Genomic DNA, 25,665 nt, shown 5'->3' on the forward strand with positions numbered 1-25,665 from the left:
CTGGTAAAGGCGTTAAGTGGTTCCTTGGGCTCTGACCCAGGGCCCTGCCAGCTCCTTGGAGGGCTCCCACCCACCCTGCTGAGCTGCTGCAGAGCTTTGATCACCACTACACGAAGGGCTTCCTGAATGCTTTCCTGAGGACATTGTTCCCCACTACAGAGTCATCAGGGTCAAATTCATCACGGGCTATGCCGGTCCAGGTCCTACCCAGTGGGGAAAGCCTGCCCTCTGTCCAAGCCCCACTTCCCCTGGGAAAATGAAGCCAGTCGTTTCTTTCAGTCTCGCGCGCTACTAGCCTGGGGGAAGGCGAAGCTGTAGCAAAGCACTGCTGCTGCCCTGAGCTCAAGGCTGCCAGGCAGCTCAGTGCACACACCCAGGAGCCCGGCTCCCACTTCCCAAGACGCCTGTCTCCGCACCCAGCCCCAGCACCTGCTCCGTCCCCAAATCACACTCAGCGGCCTCTTACTTCATTCAACATTTATTGTGACGCCCTGTGCGAGGGACAGAGTTGAGTAAGGCAGGGTCCCTGCCCTCAAGGAACTCAGTCTGGGGCCCATCCCTATGGCCACAGAGTCCGTGCCATGTGAGATGCTGCAGTGGGAGAGCAAACACAGGGCTAGAGGCAGAGGAACGGCTGTCTTAGCTCAGGGAGGGGTGTGGACCCTCACACGCCACGACTCATAGTGCAGTGGAGCTCCCCAGACAGCTAAGGAGGCCCGGTGCAGCCAAGGAGGCGTCAAGATCTGGACAAGCAGGACGTGTTCAGGAAATGGCAAAAAAGTGGCTCCATCCTGGGGACAAAGGGAGGGAGGCGGGGGCAAGATGGTGAAAGAAACTTCATGGAACATGGGGCTTTGGCAAGGGACGCCTTGGAGGCCCCTTAGAAGTGATCTCGTCAAAGATGTGTTTTAGAGGGAAAACGCTGGCAGGAATGGAAGAGACGAAAAGTTTAGGCAGGAGATGATGGGCTGAAGCAGGGAAGTAAGATGGAGAACAGAGGATGAATTCCAGATGAAGAAGCGGGTCACCACAGGTTGGCCGGGGTCGGGGCAGGCGGTCAGGACCAACTCAGCAAGAGGAGAGGAGCTGGACTCTACGCCGAACGCCACGCTGGGTGTTTCCCACTCTCCATCTCCACAGGAATCGTCGCCATTGTACAGACGATGCTTGGAGAAGTGGAGGGACTTTTCTGGTGGCACAACTAGATTACACAGTTAAGCTTCAAACCCAGCTCAACACTTTTAACCATCACGCTATATGGGAAATCTAGACAGATGAATAGCCAGCTGTTTCGGAGAATGATCTGGAGCTTGGGGGGAAATTCACCACGAGAGATAGACATCTGGAAGCCCTCAAGGTAAATATAGCCGGTGGTTGAGGCCACAGGTGCAGCTAAAACCGTCCAGCAAGAAAAAAGCCAAGGATGGAGCGGGAAGAAGACTCAGAGTTAGGAGAACGGGAGGGGCGGGGGCAGAGCAGAGAGCCAGAAAGGGAAATGGAGGCGGCAGTGATGTCGACGGAATTCCATGAAGAGCACCAGACACTGCAAAGCACAGGTGTGACTGGGACCAAAGGAGGAAGGCTTTTAGCCAGACTGGCCTCCCCACTGTAGTGGTAGAGGTGCCGAGCAAGCAGCCAGGGCTAAGAGCAGTGCGGGGATGGGGCTGAGGGCTTGAGGAACTTGGTTTTTAAAAACGTCACCTTGAACGTTGCATCCAGAACCATAAACGGAGAGCTCCAGGCAGCACGGTTATGCAATATGCTCCAGCTGCACTTGGCAGCTCAGGCCCACAGGCAAACAGAATGGACAGTGTGGAGCAGGGCAGAAGGGCATGGAGGACTCCGGACTCTTCTAGAGAGAAGAACCGCCCTTTCTGAGACACCAGTAAAGACGTTTAAAAAAAAAAAAAAAAACTCAAAAATATTTGGAGGACCCATTTGGAATTTTTAAACAAAAAACAAGCCATGGTTTATCTCTGCATGATATAAAAAGATGTGGTAAACAGATAACTAATGTTAACAAACTTAGCTCAAAAAGAATAAACTATTTTTAAGCATCTCAAGGTACTGCTGGAACAGGATGCAAAATGATACACTGTGATTATCCTCTTTACTTGTAAAGCTGATTCCCCAAACATTTTTACTTTAGCAAATAGTTTGAAAGACTGTTCAGAAAAAGAATAAAGGAGCATTTATGTCTATGCCGTTATTCAGACTGGCTGCCATTCTGATTCGGTAAAAGCAAGATTTTACAGGACAGAACAGCACCTGCATGTTTTTGGAGCACTGGCTAAGCTGGCCTCTCATTCTTTTTACACTACACCTCAGAGCACATCCGTATCCCCATTTTGCAAGTGGGGACACCAAAGCCAGAGAGGTGAAGGGGCCTGTTCCAGGCCACCGTGTTCACTGGTCTCCAACTCCAAAGCTCTCTCCTCCACCCATTCTGAAGTGGGGCACTCTAGGGCCATTCCCCACGCCTTGCTCCCCACTTCTCATCTCCAACTTTGGGATAGCACTGGCAAGGGGACAACCTAGTAACACAGGTCTAAGCCTGCACTCCCGCCGCCGCCAGCTGGTCCTTCCTGTAAAATACTCCTAAGAAGCCCTCAATCACTAGGCCTGTGACGGCACCTATGAGCACTCTCCCAGCCAAGGCTCCCTCCTCCAGATCCCTACCTCCCCAGGATCACAGGGTTACATGCAACTTTTTCCTACAATAAAACTAAAGCAAAAAAAAAAAAAAAAAAAAAAAACTAAAGCAGCCAACACACTTATTGGGCACCTACTTGCTGCCATGGACTCTGCTGAGAACTTTACATGTTACCTTAGCTTTGCAACGACCCAGCAAAAAACAGGTATTCTTGAGTTCCCACTGTGGCTCAGCAGGTTAAGAATCCGACTAGCATCCATGAGGATGTGGGTTCGAGCCCTAACCTCACTCAGTAGATTAAGGATCCAGCACTGCCTTGAGCTGCAGCACAGGTCGCAGGCATTGCTGGGATCTAGCATTGCTGTGGCTGTGGTCCAGGCCAGCAGCTGCAGCTTCGATTCGACCCCTAGCCTGGGAACCTCCACATACTGCAGGTGTGGCCCTAAAAAGACCAAAAAAAAAAAAAAAACCAAACAAAAAAAAAAAACAAAAAAAGAAGGTATTCTTATCCCAGTTTTACGAATGAGGATAACTGAGGCTCGGAAAGGCTATGTGACCTGCCCAAAGTCACTCAGCTACCTGTGGAAGCAGTACTCACAAGTCTGCCAGCCTCTAGCACCCACTTTATTTTTACTCTACCACACAGTCCCGGCTCCCCACTCGACAAGTGCCTAGAGACCTGAGGGGAAAAAGAAAAGTAAGGCAAAAGGCATAAGCCTTTTCGTTTCCACTGCCTGGCCCTCAAGTGACTCTGGGGAGGCTAATCCCATGGAGCTTTTTGCTCTGCTGGCGGCCTCACCAGCCCAGGGCCCTGGGAAGCTGACAGCAGTCAAAGGGCCCCCTAGAAGGCTTGTCCTGGCAGCTGCCCAGCTGACTTGTGCTAACACAGCAACAGGCACAGGAAAGGCTCAGGAGAGAGTGGAAAAGCACCAGACACGGGGCGGCTGAGGGCAGAGAAGTGATTCCTGCCGTGCTCAGATAGGATAACAGGCTCTGACCGCCAGCATCAGGCCGAGAAGAGATGGGGTGGGGGTGAGTGCCAAGCAAAAAGCCCCAAGCACATCTCAGTGTTAATGTGACTGTTGGGCTGATCCCAAAGAGGGTCACATGCCTCCAAGGTGAATCAGCAGCTATGGAAGCAAACTGGTCCGTGCCTGAGTTTGTTTCAGCAAGCCTGGCCTGCCTTTGCCACAGCCTCAGAAGCCCTGCTACCTGAGGTCTCCGGAGCAGAGACAAGAAAGCGTGCACTATCTCACAGCCCCACAGCAGAAGCAGGGCTCAGCCAGCCCTTGGGAAAGAAAAGCCACTGAGAATATTAATAGACTTGCCGGAGGCAGACATTCAGTGAGGGCAAGCCCTAGGAAATAAAATTATTTAAAGGGGACACAAAGTGAGACTGGAAAAATGGGGCAACTTGGATTTCCAAAGATAGGGCATCCTCTGCCAGGCACTGGGAGGAGTACAGCAGCAGTGACAGGCTTATTCTAAAATAGCTGAAAATCCAAAAATGTCTTAGTCTGTGGGAAAACTTTTTTGGGTTATTTCTGTAGGTTTTCTGCCCTCTAATGTTTTGCTTAGGCTGATATTAGACTACATATGCACAGGATGCTCAGGTGTTTCAAAAGAAACCAGTCCTGGGATCTAATCTTTGCCACAGTTGTTTGATTGCTTAAAAACTATGCAGATCTCTCAGATCTCATTAGAAGGCCAGGGGCAGCTTGACAGGTGGCAAATTGGCAGCCACTGGGTCAAATTACCTCTATAGGTATGTTAGCATGCTTAGAATTTTTATTATTACTATTGTTATTGTTTTTCGCTGCATCAGCAGCATGAAGTAGTTCCCAGGCCAAGGATCGAACCTGAGCCACAGCAGCAATGCAAGCCGCAGCACCACTGCACCACAAGGGAACTCCAATTTTTTTTTTTAAATAAACTGTCAACTTTTAAAAATCGGAAGTTTCCACACCAAAATAAATAAATAAAATCCACAAAAATCTGAATGTCTAGTATCTTCAAGAGGGAAAAAAGAAAAACTGGTGTTTCTAGGCAAGGAGCACAAACTGGAAGAAGCTGCATAGCCACTGCCCCCTTTAGGCAGGCCTGTGCTTCCTAGCTCCTGGCCTGGCCTGCTCTTTTAAGCCACCTTACTGAACCCCTCCAGGCATGGGAGTTTGCTACTAGCAGTTTGGCCCTGCGAAGGGATCCCAGGCTTGACCATACTCAGGACTGCCACAGGGGGGCAGCACTGGGCTGCCGATAAGGCCTGCGTCAGCCTGAGCTCAAAAACCAAGTGACCAAGCTGAGCTCAATATATCCTTTCAAAATCAGAAACCTCATCACTACTTCGGTAGCAGACACTGCTGCTCCACACTCCCCATCAGATTTATTCCCTGAGAGGCAACAGCAACTCATCTCTACATTCCCACTAGGCCTCCGCAACTGAGGGGAAGCTACCAACTCAACTTGACCCTGCATCTCTGGCTACCTCCTTCCCTGTCCCCTAGCTCCTCCCACTGCACAGCCAGCATCTCTACCTGTTCAGGAATCCCATCTTCACCCACCCCAGATCCTGAGGTCAGAAGCAGAGTACACACCCTCCCCCATTTTAAAGCAGTTTGTTCTTCATCAAATGTTCATTGCCTGCCTTTGCTCATTCAGGTTAAAGGTCAGCCACCTTCATCAGGCAATAGGTCCACTCTCTGCTCTCACCCCTTCCAAACTCCCCAACAACTCTTAAGTGGCAGCATTTAGTATAAGCTCTTATAGCCCCTTGGAAAGACATTTAGTGTTAGGCACCGAGACCCTTAAAACTGTTCATCTCATTTCATCCAAAACGCCATTTACTGTTCCTACCATTTAGTCCAAACTGCAGGAGAATCCTTATATAAGATACTCTTTGTGGTATTTCTTCTAGTGAACCAGAAACAATCCAAATGTCTAACAACAGGGAAACTTAAAAAACAAGCCATGCCGAGTCCCCTGGTGGCTCAGTGGGTTAAGGATCTGGCATTGTCACTGCTGTGGCGTGGATTCAGTCCCTAGCCCGGGAACTTCCACATGTCGTGAGCACAGCCAAAAACAAAAAACAAAAAACCTATGCTATGTTCCCACTCAATGGGCAATTATACAGCTGTTGAAACAATGAGGACTATGAAGACCATGTGATAAAATGAGAAAATGATTACGATGTGAAACACCATGTGAAAAAAGAATATAAAATTAAATGTACAGTAATGATAACCATCAGAAAGAAAGCAAAAAACTAGGTCAAGAATTAGTGAAAGATACCAAAATGTGAGCTTTTTAGCTGTAAATGGGCCCTCAGAGTGTGGATAACTATCTGTTTGGGTTTTTTGTTTTTGTTTTCCCCATTTTTGGCTGCACCCACAGCATATAAAGTTCCTGGGCCACAGGATCAAATCCGAGCCACATCTACAACCTAGGCTACAGCTGCAACACCAGATCCTTAAACCACTGCAGCAGGCATCGACCTAGCAACACCATGAGATGAGCCGGATTATTAACCCACTATGCAATGGAGGGATCTCTTGGGTAACCATTTTTTTAAAATCCCTACCAAATGTTCTTTAATGTACAAATACTACTTTCACCGGGAAAACTATATGTGTGTATACGTACGTGCATGAAATTGGTAAACTGACAACAATTGTTCAGCTTCCTGGGCTCCTCTAATTTAGACTTTGAAAGGTCCTATAAGCCTCTTGTTATCATGATAAAAAGGCTCTTGGGAACGGGTGCCTCTGGGACCCAGTACAACCATGTTAGTAAAACAAAGTTTCTATGGCCCCGAAGTCCTTACTCAGTTAAAGGCCAGCGTTTTCCTACCTGGAGTCACCTGCACTTGCATAACTCTAAGGAGACCCCAACACCACCTGGAAGATAGGATTAGATCAATATGGTTCTCAGACACCACTTTAATCAAGTTTTGCTCTGAACAGTGATGGGGGGGTGAAAGGTAGTGACTGTTTTCAAGCGAAGTCACATGCCCCAAGGTGAACAGCCTGGGCTCCCAAGAACAAAAGGGCTTTCCTTCCCAGGGGAATCCCTGCCTGAGTGCTAGGCCAGGACTGGAGGGAGAATGAGCACAAAGGACAGGGCAAGCCAGGCAGATCTGTGACCTCCTCCCAGTGCGAACTGGAACTAGACATGTAGGTATCCCTCCTAAAGACAACCCCCAATCCCAGCCACTCCCCCTTGGGGCCGAACTGCTTCCCCGAAGGGACTGAGAGCCAGTGTTCATCTCATAACTCCTCCCAGTGGTGCACCCAGCAGCGCAGAAGCCTGAGCAGCGGTGGCCACCAACCAGCAGATGCAACTTTCAGGTCAGAACCCTCGTGAGCCTTCCTCTTCACTGGCCCCTGAGGCTACCAGCGCGTCTGCCTGGCCACAGCAGAGCAGCCAGAGTGTGTGGCTGTGTGGGGCAAGAGGGGCCAGAAGCAATAAAGCAAATCAGATGTGGGTTCTAGAGCTGGGTCGACATGGTGGCAGGGCCAGACAAGGCCCACTGAAGGACCCATAGGGCCCTGTGTCCTTCGTTAATTCTTCTCCGGTCGGTTTCTGTTCAGGACAGCTTTAGGGGCAAATTCCAGCTTGTCCTTAAGGCTCACCACCTGGGTGTGGTCCTTGCCTAGCAGCTCATCCAGCTTGCGGTCCTCCCGGCGCTCTGAGATGCTCTTCTCCTCCTCCACAGGCTGGGGATCCTTCCCTCTGATGAACCATTCCAGGTGGTAGCCCACAGCCCCGACCACAAAGGCCACAGGGAATGTGACATAGGGAGCATAGGTACGCACCACGGTCCAAAGCACAGGCCACATGACATCTGCAGAAAAGCACAAGGCCGCATTAGGGAGAAAGCAGCACCCCTTCCCACCAAATACGGACAACCCGCCGGGGCTCTCCACTCATCCGGCTGCCTGGCACAACTTACTGAGCATTCACCCCACACAGAGCAACGCAAGAGGGGACCCCTTGCTTTATGCAACAGCTGGGTCCCTGAAACAACCTAGGAAATTTCAAAAGATTCAATTGTTGGAGAAGGGGAGAAGAATCTCTATTTTATGTACTATGCTCTCGGACAATTACACAACCATGTGTGGCAGTGTTCCCCACAAGAGGACCTCTGAGCCTTACCTAATACAGCTGCAAGCCTGTTGCTGACCCCACCCCCAGGCCCTCCCTGCACAAGTTGCCAACATTTCAAGATCGGGCCTCTCTCTGCTCTACACAATTTCACCACCAGCAGAGCTGGCCACTCTTTCCCCACCACACACAATCCCACTGCGAATCTCCTGGGTCCAAGATAATGAGTAGTTTCTTCGCCTCCTATGAAGAAGGAGGAGCAAAACCCCAATCCATTATTCAACCATTCTGGATTTTAGATAAATAGAGCTTTTTCCTATGCTGAATTTGACTTTTCTAACCTATAGAAGATAAACCTATACTTTACAAATCTATTGGTCAAACCCCTTTACAAAATACGCTTTCTTCAACCAAAGCCACATCCTCATATTTGCATAATAAGCTCCTAAAAATATCACCAACCCATTATACATACTCTCGACATATGACTTGAAAATTCTATGTTAAAAAACCACTGCACAACATACATGGGAAAAGAATCTGAAAAGGAATGAATATATGTATATCTATAACTGATTTACTTTGCTTTACACTTGAAACTAACACAACTTTCTAAGTCAACTATACGCCAACAAAATTTATTTAAAGAATAAAAATTAGGAGTTCCCATTGTGGCTCAGTAGTAACAAACCCAATTAGTATCCATGAGGATGCAGGTTCAATCCCTGGCCTTACTCAGTGGGTTAAGGATCCAGAGTTACCATGAGCTGTGGTGTAGGCTGCAGATGAAGCTCAGATCTGGTGTTGCTGTGGCTGTGGCACAGGCCAGCAGCTACAGCTCCAATTCAACCCCTAGCCTGGGAACCTCCACATGCTGAGGGTGTGGCCCTGAAAAGACAAAAGACAAAAAAAATAAAAAATAAAAAAGAGAAAAAATTTTAAAATAAAAAATAAAAACCACTGCACAAGCCATGGCAGAAAAACAAAGAAGTGGAATGGCCCCATGGCTTCCTGAAATGAAGTAACACCAAAATAATGTAAAAACACACAAACTGGGTCTTGCCACTTAGTCTCAAACGATTATCATTATTAACAATTATCAAAGAAAAACAACTATTCACAATTCTAACAGTGATCACTCCATTTATTGAGCATTTCTTATATGCCAGACCTTGGGCCAAGCACATTGTATATACTCTCTCCTTTAACCCTATGTCCACTCTGTGATGTAGACAGCGTTACCAGAGGGTTAAGTAACTTGCTCCAAAGTCTCACCTGAAGGATCATTTCTTTTGTGCCCCTGTAGGTACTTCTCCAACTTGGCTATCTCCAGTCTAACGGGAACAATCAAAATCTCACCAAAGATAAGATGCGTTTCTTCCTCTCTCTTCAGTTCCAATTCTCAGCACTTTGGGAAACCAAGACTATATTGCACCATCAAGGAGAAAACTGCAGCAGCTCCAAGACTGCCCTCTGAGTCCCGGTCTCAGCGCCAGGCACCATGCTGGACAATTTACACACTGGTCATCATCTGATTTTCACAGCCCCTCTATGAGCTAGGAATTATTAGCCCAGGTTTCTCCTGAAGGCCACAAAGGCCCAGTGTCATTACCTTTACTTGCCCAAGATCACTAGAAGTGACACAGCCACTGATTTTGAACTCAGGCCTCTCCAACTGCAACACTTATGCTCCTTCTACTGGAAAGAACACACTGCAGAGGTAGACAGTTTCTGTCCAACTCCTGGACTTAAGGAGAGCTTCCACAGTTTTTTCCCAACAACCTAGCATTTCACTATCTAGAGGAGCCTCCCTTTTTCCAAACTTTAAGATTACACTCAGAGATCTGTGAAATTATATTTTGGAGTTGTTAAAAGAGGCACTCTTGGAAGTTCCCACTGTGGCTCAGTGGGTTAAGAACCCAACATAGTGTCTGTGATGATGCAAATTGGATCCCTGGCCTCACGTAGTAGGTTAAGGATCCTGCATTGTCATGGCTGTGGCGTAGGCCTGCAGCTGCAGCTCAAATTAGACCTCTAGCCCGCAGTAGGGAAATTCCATATGCTACAAGTGTGGCTGTAAACAGAAAACAGAAAACAAAAAAACAAAAAGAGTCACCCTTGAAGTCAAACCTAATACTTCTCCATTTTCTTTCCTACCTTGTAAACAAGTTCTCTTCTAGCAAACACTTTCCCTCAACAGCCACTCTCCATTCAGATTTCCAATTTGTCTTAAAACATATGAAGCATGAGTCCACAACTAATATTATATCTCATGTGCAGTACAAGCTCTACTTCTGTCTACTGTTCACATTCTAATCATTCCCAAATAAATTAATCCACTCATTTATTCAACACTTATAACCACTTTCTCTGTGTCACACAGTGAGCCGGCCTACCCCATTTATTCCTATTTCTCTTCACGCTCCAAGAGGGCAAGGCTCAGGTTTGTGCGTCCCCACTGTGCCCTATCCATCCCCCACCGCTCCCACCCCTCCTGGCACTAAGTGTCAAAAAGTGTGTCGAATGAATGAGAGCTCAAGCAACTCATTAGTTTAAAACCACAGTAGTCATCCATCCACCCGCTTTCAAAAGGTGGCAAGAATACACAACTGGTATCTTTGCTGATTACATGAGACTAAATACTCTAACAAGTCATCCCCAGATTATCAAAACTAAAGAAGCAACTGTCTGGTAAACACCGTGACGCACAGTTCCAGCCCCGCACGGAGGGAGCCTGAGTGTCCGGGAAAGGTCAAACGGGTTGCCGGGAAACCCGCTCTTGTGCGGGAGTCCGGAGGCCCAGTGAGACGCGAAGCCGCAGTCCGAAATTTGAGGAATGCAGGGGAGAGGAGGGGAGACATGAGTGGGTAGAATTAATCCTGACGGTCACTCGCACCCAAAGCAGGTATGAAAACACAAAGAGGTCAGGGTTCAAGGGTCTGTCCTCCTCCTTCCTCTGGGTTCCCGGGCCCCTGCGCCGATCCCACCAGGCTGACGGCCTCGTCAGCGTCCTTCTTCACTCACGTGCCTGAGGCCAAGAAGCCCCAGCCTCCGTGTCCGCAGGGCGCTGAGACTCCGACGCTGAGCCCCAGGAAGAGAGGGAGCCGTTAGGCCTGGCCAGGGCCGGAGCTGACGCTCGCCATCACCCCTCCCCTAACTCAGAGATCAAGGCCAGGAGCCGTCGTCATAGCAACAAGCGGCCCTGCAACAGCTCACGGGGGAAGGACTGCCCGCCGGGACGCTCGCTTACCTGCCCCGCAGCCCACACTCCTCCGTCGGGCTCCCGCCCTCCACTGGCGCGCCGGGAGCACCAACGTCGCCAATCCCAGGAACCCGCGGGGCCTCGCCCCGGGACCCCGCTCACCGGCGCCGGCTCCCTCGGAGCGCCGGGATTGGCTGAACTCCAGCCAAAGGACCGGGAAAGCTAGGCTACGCCGCGGGCCGCGCTGAGCTGAAATGGATACAGCGCCCCCTACCGGCTGGGAGGTTTCACAGTGACGTCACCACGGGCTTTCGCGCGGAGAAAGTGGAAGGTCATGCCTCCTTGTATTCAACGGATGTTTATTGGGCGTCTTCTAAGCCCTAGGTCTGGGCACAGAAAAATAAAAGACATAACCCTTGGCCTCAAGAAGGTCTCAGCAGAGTATAATGCAGAACTTTTAAGAATTCTTCTGATTTAGTCCAGCTTTCTAGCCATGTGACCTTGGGAACATTGTTAATCTGAGACTCCTTTCCCTTTTATTTAATTATTTATTTATTTATTTATTTTTGTCTTTTTTGCCTTTTCTAGGGCCGATTCTGAGGCATATGGAGGTTCCCAGGCTAGGGGTCTAATCGGAGCTGTAGCCACTGGCCTATACCAGAGCCATGGCAACGCAGGATCCGGGATCCGAGCCACGTCTGCAACCTACACCACAGCTCACTGCAACGCCAGATCCTTAACCCACTGAGCAGGGCCAGGGATCGAACCCGCAATCTCATGGTTCCTAGTCGGATTCGTTAACCACTGAGCAACGAAGAGAACTCCCCTCCTTTCCCTTTTATGCATAAAGGTAATAACACCTATTTCAAGGATGTTGTGAGAGTTAGGTGAGATAATGTATGCAAAGTGCTGAGCCAGCACGTAGCAAGCAGGGAAATAAATGATACTACTGTTAGTACACAAATAATTGAAATATAGTAAAACCTAAGTTTTACCTGACCTCTCAGGTACAAGTATTCACTCTCTCCTCTGTGTCCCCACTGCACCTTGTACAGATGTCTGTTTTTATAGAAAATAACACCAAAGCTTAGTTCCGTAATGCCCACCCCCCCATCCCTGCACACCTAGCCCTGCTGTTCCATCCTTATTCCACTAGTCTCAGCCAGGCTTATCTGTCTTTCCTAACACATGCTAAACCCCTTCTACTTCCCCATGTGGACCAAACTGCTTTATATCTCTGTGCCCTTAGTTATGCTTTCTCATCTACCTGGAGCCCCCTTCCCACATTTATTTATTTATTTATTGATTTATTGATTTATGCTTCTTAATCTTTAAGAGCTTCTTCCACGCCAGTGCCATGTGGAAGTTCTCTAGCCAGAGATAGAACCCTTGTCACAGCAGTGACCGGAGCCAGCTGCTGCAGTGACAACACCAGATCCTTAACCCACTACAAGGAAACGCCAACCACCTTTTTTTTTTTTTTTTTTTTTTTTAATACAAAGTAGCTCTGGCTTTTTTTTTCAAGCTTTAGGGACACCTTGGTAGGAAGCCTCCTAGAGTGCATTATCATTTTAGATACACTTCCCCTGTGATCTCAATACTAAGATCTGACAGTGGAAGTGGAGAGAAAGGGACAAAGAATAAAGAAATGTGGGAGTTCCCACCGTGGCTCAGCAGAAATGAATCTGACTAGCGCTATGGCTGTGGTGTAGGCCAGTGGCTGCAGCTCCACCTCAACCCCTAGCCTGAGAACTTCCATGTGCCCCAGGTGCGGCCCTAAAAAGCAAAAAAAAAAAAAAAAAAAAAAAAAAAAAAGGAAATGTGTAGGGAAACCATTATCAGCAGAATTTGTCCTCTAGTCAAATATGTAGAGAGGAGAAGGGAACCAATTGCGTAGAATAACTAGTATTCAGTCAGCCAGTTAACGTATGCTAGGCACTGGGGATGCAAAAATGTCTGGGACCATCTTTGCCCTCAGAAGTTGTCTGACTGACAGGGAGGGGTCCACAAAATGTCAAGAGAATGAGAAGTGTGATGACAAGAACACACGCAAGTAACACAGAAGAGGAGCCCCTGGAAAACTCAGGGAAGTCTCCCCAGAGGAACCTGCCCTTGAGTCTTAAGTGGTAGCTAGCAGTTTTGTTAGAACTGAATGGGGCTCCAGAGCACAGACTTAGGACTCAGAGTTGTGGGTTCAAATCCTGGCCCTGCCACCTGCTAATCTCAGGATAGCTGTTTACACACATTGTTTTTAAAAAGATAATAATAGTACTCACCTCCTTAGGTTGTTCTGTACTAAATCACCTAATGTGTATAAGATGCTTAGCACTTACTATATGTGGCACTTAACAGTATGTGGCACAGCCTAAGTGCTTAGTCCTGATCACCAGTATGTTTACTATTCCTCAAATGTATTCCTCCACCTGTAATGTCCTATGTCCATTTATGACATTACTTACTTACTAAGTCAAAAACCTGAGTGACATTTTCAAGGTCTCTGCATCTTTGCATTATTCCCTAGATCCTGGTTATAGCACCTATGCCTCTGAATGTCTCTCAAATTCATCCTTTTTTTTTTTTTTTTTTTTTTTTTGGCCGAGCCTGTAGCATGTAGAAGTTCCCCAGCCACGGATCAAACCTGCACCACAGCAACAACCCAAGCTGCTGCAGTGACAACACCAGATCCTTAACCTGCTGCACCACAGGGAAGTCCTCCTCATCATTTCTTACCTGGACCACCTTGGCAACTCCTTCAGTGGTCTCATTGCTTTCCAATGCCTCCTCCAATCCACTTCTATTCTTTTGGCCAAAGAGTCTTTCAAACACTTAAAAACAAACAAACAAACAAACAAAACCACTTAAATAAAACCATGAGGGAGTTCCCATCATAGCTCAGGGGATAACAAACCCAACTAGCATCCATGAGGATGTGGGTTTGATCCTTGGCCTCACTCAATGAATTAAGGATCTGGCGTTGCAGTGAGCTGTGGTGTAGGTCACAGGTGCAGCTTAGATCCCACATTGCTGTGGCTCTGGCGTAGGCAGGCAGCAACAGCTTCGATTAGACCCCTAGCCTGGGAACCTCCATGTGCCACCAGTGTGACCCTAAAAGACAAAAATAAAATAAAATAAAATAAACCATGAGGAGTTCCCACCGTGGTACAGTGGGTTAAAACTCTGACTATAGTTGTGTTGCTGCAGCTGTGGCTTTGACCTGGGAATTTCAAATACCATGGGTGCTCCCATTAAAAAAAAAAAAAAAATTTAAGGGAGTTCCCATTGTGGTGCAGTGGAAAAGAATCTGACTAGGAACCATGAGGTTGCAGGTTCGATCCCTGGCCTTGCTCACTGTGTTAAGGATCCAGCGTTGCAGTGAGCTGTGGTATAGATCACAGACGTGGTTCAGATCTGGTGTTGCTGTGGCTGTGGTGTAGGCTAGCAGCTGTAGCTCCAATTAGACCCCTATTCTGGAAAACTCCATATGCCGTGAGTGCAGCCCTAAAAAGCAAAAAAAAAAAAAAAAAAAAAAAAAAAAATTTCAATAAAAAACCCATGAAACCTCCAGCTTAAACCTCTCCCCCTCACCTCTGTCACGACGTCCCTTCCAACCATATCTCCTCAATTCCCCCCACCGGGGTCCTAGACTGTCACCTCTCTCCAGTCCCTGCTCTTCCCACCAGCCCCCACACAGATACCGTTCTATGTCTTGGCCTAAGCTGGTCCCTATGCCTGCAATGAATGTCTTTCCTTTTTATCCCTGACTGCAAAACTCGAATTTATCCCTCAAAACTCAGTTCCAAAGGCCCCTCTCAAAGAAAGCTTTCGCAGACTCACTGGTCGCTAGAGGCTCCCTCCCCTGGTCTCTTCAGCCCCTCTGGGAGCGCAGCCCTCCCTTTGTACCACAACTTTCTGTTTAGGTGCCTGGGAGACTGGGACAGACTGGGAGCACCGCAGGCACAGGGACTGGATCTAAGCCTTCACATGTCCATGGAACCCAGCACAACGACCCAGACCACAACACCCAAAGGAGAGCCCCCCCACAACCCCAAAGTCAGCCACACAGGGAGACTGCGGACGCTGCCTGTCCCTCCACGTCCATCCCACACACCTCATGGTCCCAGGATGGGAAAACACAGAAAGCCACCAAGAGCTGCAGAATGCAGAGGTTAAACTTAGACTCTGCCACTTCCTGGCTTCATGATTTGGGGTAAGTTGTTGGAACTTCTCCGAGCCTTGGTTTTCTCATCCATCAAATGGTAGTGATAACAATACTTGCTTCATAGGATTGCTCTGCGTATTGTCTAGTTCAAACCTCACCCCAGATTCCCATTTTATTTTTTTAATTATTTTACTTTAATTCATTAATTAATTGATTTGCCTTTTAGGGCCAAACCTGCAACAGATGGAAGTTCCCAGGCTAGGGGTGGAATCGGAGCTACAGCTACCAGCCTACACCACAGCCATAGCAACACCAGATCAGAACTGTGTCTGCAATCTACACCATAGCTCAAGGAAACGCTGGATCCTTAACCCACTGAATGAGGTCAAGAATCGAACCCTCATCCTCATGTATACTAGTTGGGTTCGTTACAGCTGAGCCACAATGTGAACTCCGTATTTTTTTATTATATTTTATTTTATTTATCTTTTGTCTTTTTTTAGGGCCAAACCCATAGCATATGGAGGTTCCCAGGCTAGGGGTCGAGTTGGAGCTGTAGCCGCCAGCCTACGCCAGAGCCACAGCAAGGCGGGATTCAAGCTGCATCTTCGACCAACACCACAGCTCATGGCAATGCCAGATCCTTAACCCACTGAGCAAGGCCAGGGATCGAACACACAACCTCATGGTTCCTAGTCGGATTCGTTAACCACTGAGCCATGATAGGAACTCTTTTTTTTTTTTTTTTTTTTTTAATACCACACCTGCAGCATGTGGAAGTTCCAGGCTAGGGGTCAAACTGGAGCTGCAGCTGCCAGCCTACACCACAGCCACAGCAATGCCAGATCCAAGCCGCATCTGTGACCTACATCACAGCTCACGGCAATGCCAGATCCTTTAACCCTCATTCTCGTGGATACTAGTTCATAACTGCTGAGCCACACTGGGAACTTCCAGGTTCCCATTTTAAAGGTTAAACAACTGAAGCTCAGTAATGGTAAAGTCACCCAACCCATGTCTCAGTTGGCACGTTTAGGGGAAATAGACAAATGAGCATTTCTAGTTGAAACTTTATGACAGTCATCCAATCTCAGTATTCCCAGACCTGGCTGCCATCAGAATTTTTGCTAAAAATTCATCCAAGGGCCAAGAATATATTCACTAAGTCTTAGACAGGGCCCAGGAATATGTTTAGGATTGGCTGCAAGCTGATTCACTTTTGGAAATTCAGAGCCCTCTCCACCTCCCAGTGGTTTCGCCTGTGTGTGTGCATGGGTGTATGACCTCTTGCTTTTCAGGTGGTCTCCCAGACCAGCAAAATATCTGTTCATGCCACTGTCCTCTTCAAAACCCTTCCGTGGCTCCCCATCACCCTCAGGACCCAGGCCCACCATCCTTAAACTGATCCCAAAGCTCAGCATGATCAAGCCTCTGCCCTCCCAATGCCTCTTTCTCCCCCAGACCTTTGCACAGCTGTTCTCCGATCTTGGAACATTCTTTCCCCGCCCTCCTTCAGTGGCTAATACCTAGTCATCTTTCCAGCACCCACCCTTATGATGTGACTGCTTACCTTCTTGTCTGTTTTTCCCATAAGTCTATTAGCACCATAAGAGTAGAAACAACTCCTTCAGGGCTATCTCTTCGCTGCTGGACAGTGCTAACAGTGGTTTTTTTTTTTTTTTTTCTTTTTCTTTTTCTTTTTATGTATGAGCCTGTGGCATATGGAATTGCCCAGGCTAGGGGTTAAACTGGACCTGCAGCTGAGGCCTATGCCACGGCCACAGCAAATGCCAGATCCAAGCCACATCTGTGATCTACACCACAGTTTGCAGCAACTTAACCCACCGAACCAGGCCGGGGATCAAACCCACATCCTTACAGAGACTATGTCGGGTTCTTAACCTACAGGGTCACAATGGGAATGCTCCAACAGTGGTTCTTGCTAAACATTTGCAGAATAAATGAATGAGAAGAACTGGCTAGTCCAGAGAGGCTCAGAAGAGCAGCCAACCCTTTGGAAGGTTTTTCCTCAGAAAGTTGGCTTTCTAAGTGGGAGCTGCCATCAGCCTTTTTCTGGGCTCAGAAGGCTGTAGAGCTAAAAGCTCATGGCTTACATGAGACAGACCTGGGTCTCCCACCCTTAGGCCTGCCTGTGACAGGGCACTTGGACTCTCCTGAGCTTCGGCTTTCTCATCTGTCATAAGAATGAGCTGCATTCGTGTAAAGCACTCACCCCTTGCCTGACCCACCACAAGCATCCAATAAACACTGGCCATCACTACTGGGTTTAGGATGCCACAGAGCTTCCCAGGAAAATTCTCCTCTCTTCTTCTCTGCCCCCACCCCCCACCCCATCAATGTGCCCGTGCACAGGAGGCATTAGAAAATGTGACAGCAGAAACTGGAATTTTCTGGAGCAGAGGCAACACTGGCCCCTTAGAAGGAGAGACACCAGTATTTGTCCCTGTCGAAGAATATCAGCCCTCCCTGTTTATGGAGGACACGCTGTGGGCCAGGCATTGGGCTGTGGGCTTCTCTCTCTGGGGAAACACTGGGGGGACTGAGAGAAAGGAAACCTTCAAATAGGAATTGAAAGACGGCCCTCTTCACCCCACCCAGGCCCCTCCGATGGGGCTCTGGTCCTTCTGTGGCCACCTGGCCCAGGCAGTCACGCTCTCCCCAAACCAAGAACCTGGGCTCTGGCCTCTTTTTCCTCCACCCACTTTTCCGCGCCCCCCTCCCCCAACATGCATAGGCAGAGGTGGCTTCTTCTGGATAGAGCAGCTTGCTCGAGTGCAGTTCTGCCGTTTTATTTTTCCTGGGATACTCAAGGGGATGTGGGAACAGCCACAGGTGTGGTGAGGGGAAGCCCCCATCTCCCCTTCCCAGCAGCTGGGAAAGGGGAGAGGCCCAGGCGCCCTGGTCCTGGGTTGGTCCAGCCACTGTGGTCCCTGGGCCCGGTGGGCAGAGGGCTGAGGGTAGAGCCCCTGGGAGGATGGGGCGGGCTCCTAGGCGGGGTTCGGGATTCTTCATAAAAAGCCACGAAGCTTGATTCCCCACGAAGCCCAGCCCCGCGGGGTGGGGGGGACGCAGAGCCCAGATGGGGGACCCGGCCCGGCCTGGCCCGTGGGGGGAAGTAATGGCAGAGATGGTGCCCGTGGGGAGGAGGTGGGGACGAAGCGTCGGACCTGGAAGGAGGGGAGTCCCGGTGGGGGCGCAGGGTGGAGAGGCACGGCCCCCAGCCCAGCCCGGGCGCCTTCGCGTGGGGTCAGGAAGGTAAAAAACCCACGAGAGCGTGACGGGCAGGAGGGGCCGGGGCGTGCGGTGCCGGCGGGGCGGGCGCACGGGGCGGCCCGCGTTCACAGTGACCTCGACGCTGGGTGTACAGTACGGGTAGAAAACCGCGGGCCCGGGCCCGGGCTGGGCGGGCCGGGCGGGTCACAGCCTGGTCTGGGCCTCGGGGATGTAGATCTCGATGCTGTCGGCGCTCTCGGTGGCCGAACTGTGGCGGAAGGAGGCGGCGCGCTTGGCCGCCAGGAGCCGCTTGCGCGCTTCCTGCCGCTGCCGGTCCACCGAGTCCAGGGAGCGCTCCTTCACCGGCACGCCCCGGCCCCGCGAGGGCTTCTTTGGTATCGGCGGAGGGACCTTCTTCTCCTCCTGCCGGCAGAGGGAGGTGGCTTAGTTTAGTCGCCGGACCCCGCCCGACTTCCCACTCTGCGCCCCCAGGGCCTGAAGGGGTTAACACCGCGCTCCTCTGACCGGTGAGAGCGGTTCTTGAGAGCGTGTGCCCGCCTAGAAGCCTCAGAGGTACTGGTTCTGCCAAGGTCAAAACCCACAATTTACACTTAAAAAAAAAAAAAAAAGACTCGCGCGCCCCCTGGTGGAACTGTTTTCCACAACTCGCATCAGAGTGGAAGCTTTCCCTCCGGGTCCCTAGCGTGGCGGCCCCTCCGACCCAGGCAAGGAAACGGGGGTTCACATTTCAGGCTGTTGCTGGGCCCCGTCACTGACAAGGTCTAGTGAGATGAGGGCTCAGGGGACCTTAAATGTCCTCTCTGTGCTAGGCCCCAGCTGGGGGCAGTCTGCCATTCTGGCTCTCTCAAACTACCTCTGATCTGAGGTGGCTGCAGCCACCAAAGGGTTCTTGCAGCTCAAGCAGCAATGAGCACCAGGGCCAAGCAGAAGGCAGTGACCAAGTATGTGGTCCTTTTGGAAGAAGATGGTCACCGTTACCTGTCCAAGGCTGCCTCTGCTGCCCACGTTCTCATCTCCTGTCCTCCTCTCCCCCCTACACTCTCTGGGAAGGGTCTGGCCTCTTGGCTTGAAGGGACCTCCTCCCTACCTTAGGCTCCAGGAGTTTCCAGCTGTTGGCCTTGAGTTGCTGTAGCTCCAGGAACTTGAGGGTCACATCCTCGATAGAGAGCTGCAGGAGGTCCCAGAAACCCGCCAGGTCCTGGAAGGTGGGCACGGGGAACGCTGTGGGGTCCTGCAGTGAAGGGAGACGGAGGGGGGAGGCAGCCAGTCAGCTGAGCCCCAGCCAGGACCAGAGAAAGCACTACTCATTCTCATCGTTGGGAAGCTCACCTTGGAAGAGTGGGGTGGGGACTGAGAGGCAGGGAGACAAGAAAGAGCCCAGGCCTCTCCCTCATGGCCACAGACACTGGGTCTCACCTCCAGGCATACACACTTCCCGTAAGCTCTATGCCCACGGGCACTCACCATGCTTTGCTGACACAGCCGGAAGAACTGCTGAACCTTCTGGGACAGGAGCAGTTGTGTGCTGCCCACGGCACTGCGGATCTTCTCCAAGACTGGAGGGGAGAAAGAGATGCCGGGAGAGGAATGAGGCTCTCCTTCCCCAGCCTCCAGGAAGTCTGCCCTGAATGACTCTGACCCCTCTGTTGTCTGGCACTGTCTATCCGTCTGTCCCCTCCAGCCTTCTCCCCATCCCATCCTCAAGGTCTTAACAAGCAGTTCTATCCACTTCACCAAGAAGACCAAGCATAACCAGACACTGATGTTTCTTCGTTCATATGAGTCCTTATCCTCCTGTGTCCTCTCCGTCCCATGTCAGAGAACAGATGAAAACTTGCCCCAGCCCAGTCCTAGAGCCTTGGCCAGGAACTAGGCTCAGGGATCACCCGTTGGCAGAACTTTGTCACTCACCAGCATATGACTCCTCAGCTCATTAAGAATTACTAAATCATGTCATGTGCATGGCTTTTGTCTTCGAGTCACTTCTCATCAACTTGGGGACCGAGGTAAGGCTGTCTCCCCCTTTCAGACTGGACTTGCAGGGACGGGTCGCGGCCTCTCTCAGGCAGGGTCCTGTCTTCCTGGCTGAATCTCCTTCACCCAGGCTTGGGACATGAGCCCACACTGAGCACTGCCTCCCCCTCTGCCTGAAGTCCTAGTCTCACACCTGGATCAGACCTGGCTTCGCAGCCCAGCCCACACAAGAACAGAGTCCCCTGGATACCCATGGACTTGGACTGGCAGCCATCTCGCAGAAGGCCCAGCCCTTTCACCCACTTTTCCAGTCCTCACTCGGGCCTCTAAAGCTGCTCCTGCTTTCTTCCAAGAGCTCCCAGCATGCCCTGCTGCCAACGGAGAGCTACCAAAGCCTGGGGCTACACAACCAAACTGTGAGAAAGGCACAGTCACTCCCAGCCAAAGGCCTCTCCTCCCGCACTGTGCTGCAGCCCCACCAGCCACGCTCCCTCCGCGCACATGGTGTCCTCACTCACTCTCCTCCGGCAGCTCATAGTCCTCCGCCTCGCGCTCCATCTGCTGGCACCAGTGCTCCAGCTTCTCCACCTCCGCCCTCAGCATCTTGATGAACCACTCGCCATCCCGTGGGCAGGGGGACGTGCGGCCTGAGTCGGGGAGGCTACGTGAGCCGCGCTCCATCCAGGAGTCGCGGCGGCCGGACCCGGGGCCGGGGGTAGGGGCAGGGGCAGGGCCGGGCGACCCATCGGTGGCCGGCGGCTCGTACGGCAGTGGGTAGCCCTCGCGGTAGGCCCACTGGCCCTGCGTGTGGACCGTGCGGAAGACTGAGTAGGTGGGGGCCCGGGGCCCGGGCTGGGGCTCAGAGGCGTGCCTCTGGAAGGAGCGTCCGAACTGCAGGGCCTTGTCTTCTGTGGCCACGGTGGCCAGGCCGGCCAGGCCCTCCAGCTCCAGGTCGGCCTGCACGCCGGCTGTCACACTGTTGGAGCGCTTGAACCTCGCCCGCCTGGTGAGAGAGGTGGCGGTCATCTCTGCCCCTGCTGCGTCTCATCCCAGCCCTCTCCGCACCCCCAGGCCAAAAGGAAAAGGAATGAGAAAGGAAACCTACAAAGTGATGGGCATTAATTTCCGGCCTTTAAATGTATCAGTCCTTGCTGCCAGAGGGTACAAAATATACCTACCTGTTGCAGGGCTTCTGGACAGGGGTGACATTCAAAACATTTAACAACCTGTACTCCCTGGGCAGAACAGATGGTGGCATATACCAATCGGACAGACACAGCCAAAGTGTCATGCCATCACCCTGCAGAAGCTGGACTAAGGGCCAGACCAGAGGGGCCCAGGGAGGGTCCAGGGTGGTGGCTCTTTACCAATGAATACACAAGTATTTTAGCATTATTTTTCTTTTTAGGGCCAAACTTGCAGCATATGCAAGTTCCCAGAGCTAGGGGTCAAACTGGAGCTGTAGCTGCTGGCCTATGCCGCGGCCATAGCAACACCGGATCCAAGTTGAATCTGCGGCCTACACTACAGCTTGTGGCAATGCTGGATCCTTGACCTACTGACCAAGGCCAGGGATTGAACCCAAATCCTCATGACTCTAATGTCAGATTCTTTTTTTTTTTTTAATCTTTTGTACTTTAGGGCCCCACCCATGGCATATGGAGATTCCCCAGCTAGGGGTTGAATCAGAGCTACAGCCGCAGGCGTACACCACATCCACAGCCACGCCAGATCCGTGCCGCGTCTGCGACCTACACCACAGCTCAGGGCAACACCGAATCCTTAATCTACTGAGCAAGGCCAGGGATCAAACCCACAACCTCATGGTTCCTAGTCAGATTCATTTCTGCTGCACCACGATGGGAACTCCTAATGTCAGGTTCTTAATTAAAAAAAAAAAATTGTCAGGTTCTTAAGCTGAGCCACAACAAGAACTCCTATTTCAGCATTTTAACAAACAATATGTCTTTGCTAGTTTATACCAATGCTATCAGTATGTCCTCAGCCTATGGCCCAGAGAGCCCCACAGTCACTCAGCTGCAAAACAGGAGAGCCAGGATCTGGAGCCAGGACTGCCACGCTCCATAGCCCAAGAACTTCCCACCACACCAGCTGCTAGAACATCAGGAAGAAGTGCCTTAAAGCAGCTGGGGGAGAGGGGGCGGGCTGCAGCCGGGAGGACTTCTCCTCTAGGGACCCCATAGCTCAGAACGGAGCCTGGCCAGACACAGTCAGTTGGTGCCAGTGGAGTTGAATTAAGTCGTTGGCAGGAAAGACACAGGGCCTGGAAATTTCTTGTCTTTGCGTTAATAACATGCAAATCTTATGCAAAACAGAAAGTCAATTGGCCTTGTTCTTTTCTCCCCCCCTGCTGATTTCAGAGTAGGGGCTCTTTTCTATGAAGAAGTGAGTGCTCCCTGAGGAGCATGAGGTTGGGGTCAGATAATACTTAAAGAAGTGAGAGTCAGGAGATGTGGGGGTGGCAGGGAGAGGTTAACGGAAGTTGGAGGTCTGGAAATGCAAGGACCATAAAGAAGAGCCCGTGCGTCCTAAGCTACCTCTACCTTTGTGTGGTCTGACGAGAGAGGGGCTTGGGGGGTCAGGTCTAGGGGCACCACCAGCTTCTCAGGAGACTCCCCCAACCCCCACAACTTCAACCTTCCACTTGCTGCCCAGGCCTTCTCTCCCTGTCTGCTTTGCCCGCCTGCTTCCCTCCAGCTGGCAGGCTGCCTGCTGGGAGCCTGTTGCCATAGAAACCAGGCCCAGAAGGATGCTGCAGGACCCAGGAAAGAAAGATGCACTCATGTGCGGTCTCCAACCAAACCCTATGTCCCAACCCCCACCCAGAGAGAGAAAAAGCAAGAACATATCTGCATTGCCTCCCACATGGCCTTCACCTCGGCACCTGCCTTGTCCTGCCCTGGTTAGGACTAACCACTCTTTCCTCGACTATGAGATCAGCCTCATTTCAGCCACCTCTGTCTCCACTCAGTAGAGCATAGAAGAGCACCAGACTAGGAGACAGATCCGAGTCTAATGTTGGCCTTATTGCTCGGGGCCTTTGGGAAGTCATTCACCCTCTACCTGGGCCATCTAATGTGTGTGTGTGTGTGTATAAATTACATCATATGATATATATGACTGCATATTCCATATAAATACATAACATGTACACTGCAAAATGATAGGAATGGACCAGTAATTGCCAAGGTAAATTATACCTTGCCGATGGGAGTGATGAGTGAAACAGGTGAGGGCAATTAAGAGGTACAAACTTCCAGCTACAGGAGTTCCCTTTGTGGCTCAGCGGTAATGAACCTGACTAGTATCCATGAGGACGCGGGTTCGATCCCTGGCCTCGCTCAGTGGATTAAGGTTCTGGTATTGCCATGAGCTGAGCTGTGGTGTAGGTGGCAGACGCGGCTCAGATCTGCCATTGCTGTGGCTGTGGCATAGGCCAGTGGCTACAGCACTGATTCAAGTGCTAGCCTCGGAACCTCCATATGCCTCGGGTCTAGCCCCAAAAACAAACAAAAAAGACAAACAAAACCCCCCCAAATTTCCAGCTACAAAATAAATAAGTCATGGGGAAGAAATGTACAGCATGTGGAATACAGTAAAAAATATTGTAATAACTTTATGTGGGCGTCTAAGTCTAGATGGTAACTAGACTTATCATGGTGATTGTCGCATAATGTATGGAAATATCAAATTTGTGTACCTGGCATTACATAGTGTTGTGGTTCAATTATACTTCAATTAAAAAAATACTAATAATATTTTTTTTATCTTTTTTTTAGGGCTGTACCCTGGGCATATGGAGGTTCCCAGGCAAGGGGTCTAATTGGAGCTACAGCTGCTGGCCTACGCCACAGCCATAGCAATGCCAGATCTGAGCCGTGTCTGCGACCAACTGAGTAAGGATAGGGATCGAACCTGCATCCTCATGGATACTAGTTGCGTTCCTTACTGCTGTGCCACAATGGAAACTCCCAGATAATTTTTAAATAAAACAAAATAAAATTATACCTTGCATATTTTATGTTGGATCCAGGGCCCAATATTTCCTCACCCATCTCTCCAGCACCTGGGAGAGGAGTGATCTTCCTAAAGCGGACCTCTGCCCAACTCATTCCCCTGCTCCAAACCCTGCCATTGCTCCCCGTTGTCAACAAGACAAAGGCCAGGTTTCCTCCCCGCATTTACCCAGTGCTGGCGAGTACTCCAGATGCAGTGCTCTCCAGCCTCATCTTCCCTGCACCCTCCTTGTTCCCCATGTATATTATAGTGGCCGTGACTTTAGCCTTTGCACCTGCTATTGCCCTACCTGAAACAGCTTTCCTCCTCCTCACTCCCTGTCTGTTCCCTGCTCAAGCCTCCTCTTCCTCCATGAGCCTCCTGACTGCCTCTGACACCATCCTCAGCACCGTTCCTCTCTCAGCCGTCTTCCTGCATCTGGAAGCAGCCCCACTGTTTGGTTACATCGTTCTGTTTCTGGTGAGAGTGTGTGTGTCTAACTGGAACTGTTAGGATGCACTTTGGCTCCCTTTGAAATTTTTGTGCTTTGAGCTCCAGTTCATCTCTGGCTCCTTCAGAGCTCCAGCAATCACAAAAACACACAGGTAAAGGTGGGACTTGCCCTAGTAAATACATCACTGAAGATCTGCCTTCCCTATTTTCCTTCCTGTTACCCCCATGACACATGGGTCCATCCTTTAGCGTCACTCAGTCTGCGCCTTTCATTGTCCTCTGAGAGGTCCTGAGAGTATCATCCTCTGTCTTGATGGAAACGGGTCACAAGGACCCTGGGCTTCATGATTCTCAGCTCAAGGAGATCTCTCACCGTGTCTACTTCAAGGAAGGCCAGAGAAATTGAGGAGATTATGGGATTACTGGAAACACAATTTTCACAAACACTTCCAGCCAGGAGCCAGAGATTTGCACAGCACAAGCAAGAATTGCTCATCCTTGTGCAAGTGGCATTTAAAACCGGTAGTGTGGGATAAGATCACCCCAGAAAAGAACAATGGAACATTGCAAAGCCCTGGGGAACACAGACATTTCAGGGGCCAGTGGAGACTATGCAGTCCCAGACAAGTCTAAGCCAGAGAGGAAGAGAAAGAAAACCAGGAGAAAGTTACCTAAAGGCAGACACAGGATCGGGGGGCGGGGGGGGGGAGCGCGAAATCCCCCCCAAAAGTCTCAAGGAGGAATGAGCAGCCAACTGGAAAATGCAGCCAGTTGGGAATGAAAGGAATCCACTGACCTGGCCATAAGGAAACCACTGGTGATCAGGGCAAGAGTCAGTTTGGTGGAGGGAGT

At 50.4% G+C, this 25,665-nt stretch overlaps 2 protein-coding genes and 1 long non-coding RNA gene across 6 annotated transcripts in view; all 3 read right to left on the bottom strand.

Annotated features, from left to right (window-relative positions):
• LOC146402666 (uncharacterized) overlaps positions 1–25,665 on the bottom strand; it is a 171,187-nt gene that overhangs the window by 75,235 nt on the left and 70,287 nt on the right. The gene's annotated exons all lie outside the window — the stretch shown is intronic.
• SMIM12 (small integral membrane protein 12) lies at positions 463–11,078 on the bottom strand. Of its 3 annotated transcripts, none has more exons than XM_003362205.5 (2): positions 11,004–11,078; positions 463–7,493 (listed from the first exon to the last, which is right to left on the bottom strand). In XM_003362205.5, the coding sequence occupies exon 2, from the start codon at positions 7,486–7,488 to the stop codon at positions 7,210–7,212; it is 279 nt and encodes a 92-aa protein (XP_003362253.1). In that variant the 5' UTR covers positions 7,489–7,493; positions 11,004–11,078; the 3' UTR covers positions 463–7,209. The 3 variants fall into 3 exon arrangements, with proteins under 3 accessions (XP_003362253.1, XP_020951524.1, XP_020951525.1); XM_021095865.2 differs by lacking the exon at positions 11,004–11,078 and adding an exon at positions 10,782–10,913; XM_021095866.2 differs by lacking the exon at positions 11,004–11,078 and adding an exon at positions 10,778–10,913.
• Positions 17,909–25,665, bottom strand: part of DLGAP3 (DLG associated protein 3) — a 63,023-nt gene continuing 55,266 nt past the window's right edge. For both annotated transcript variants that reach the window (XM_021095869.2, XM_021095868.2), the window contains exons 9-12: positions 20,862–21,346; positions 19,834–19,925; positions 19,457–19,600; positions 17,909–18,771 (exon numbers count right to left, since the gene is read on the bottom strand). In XM_021095869.2, the coding sequence (XP_020951528.2) occupies positions 18,553–18,771; positions 19,457–19,600; positions 19,834–19,925; positions 20,862–21,346 (940 nt within the window). In that variant the 3' untranslated portion in view covers positions 17,909–18,552. The remainder of the gene's footprint in view (positions 18,772–19,456; positions 19,601–19,833; positions 19,926–20,861; positions 21,347–25,665) is intronic.

Source organism: Sus scrofa, chromosome 6 (genome assembly GCF_054392235.1).
Source record: "Sus scrofa isolate SSC_HxYL_T2T_F1_AM1 chromosome 6, Sscrofa_HxYL_maternal_Yorkshire_Landrace_v2.0, whole genome shotgun sequence".
Lineage (NCBI taxonomy): Eukaryota > Metazoa > Chordata > Mammalia > Artiodactyla > Suidae > Sus > Sus scrofa.

Excerpts from the sequence above, each read along its gene's own strand:
- SMIM12 (XM_003362205.5), bottom strand. The coding sequence starts at position 7,488 with ATGTGGCCTGTGCTTTGGACCGTGGTGCGTACCTATGCTCCCTATGTC.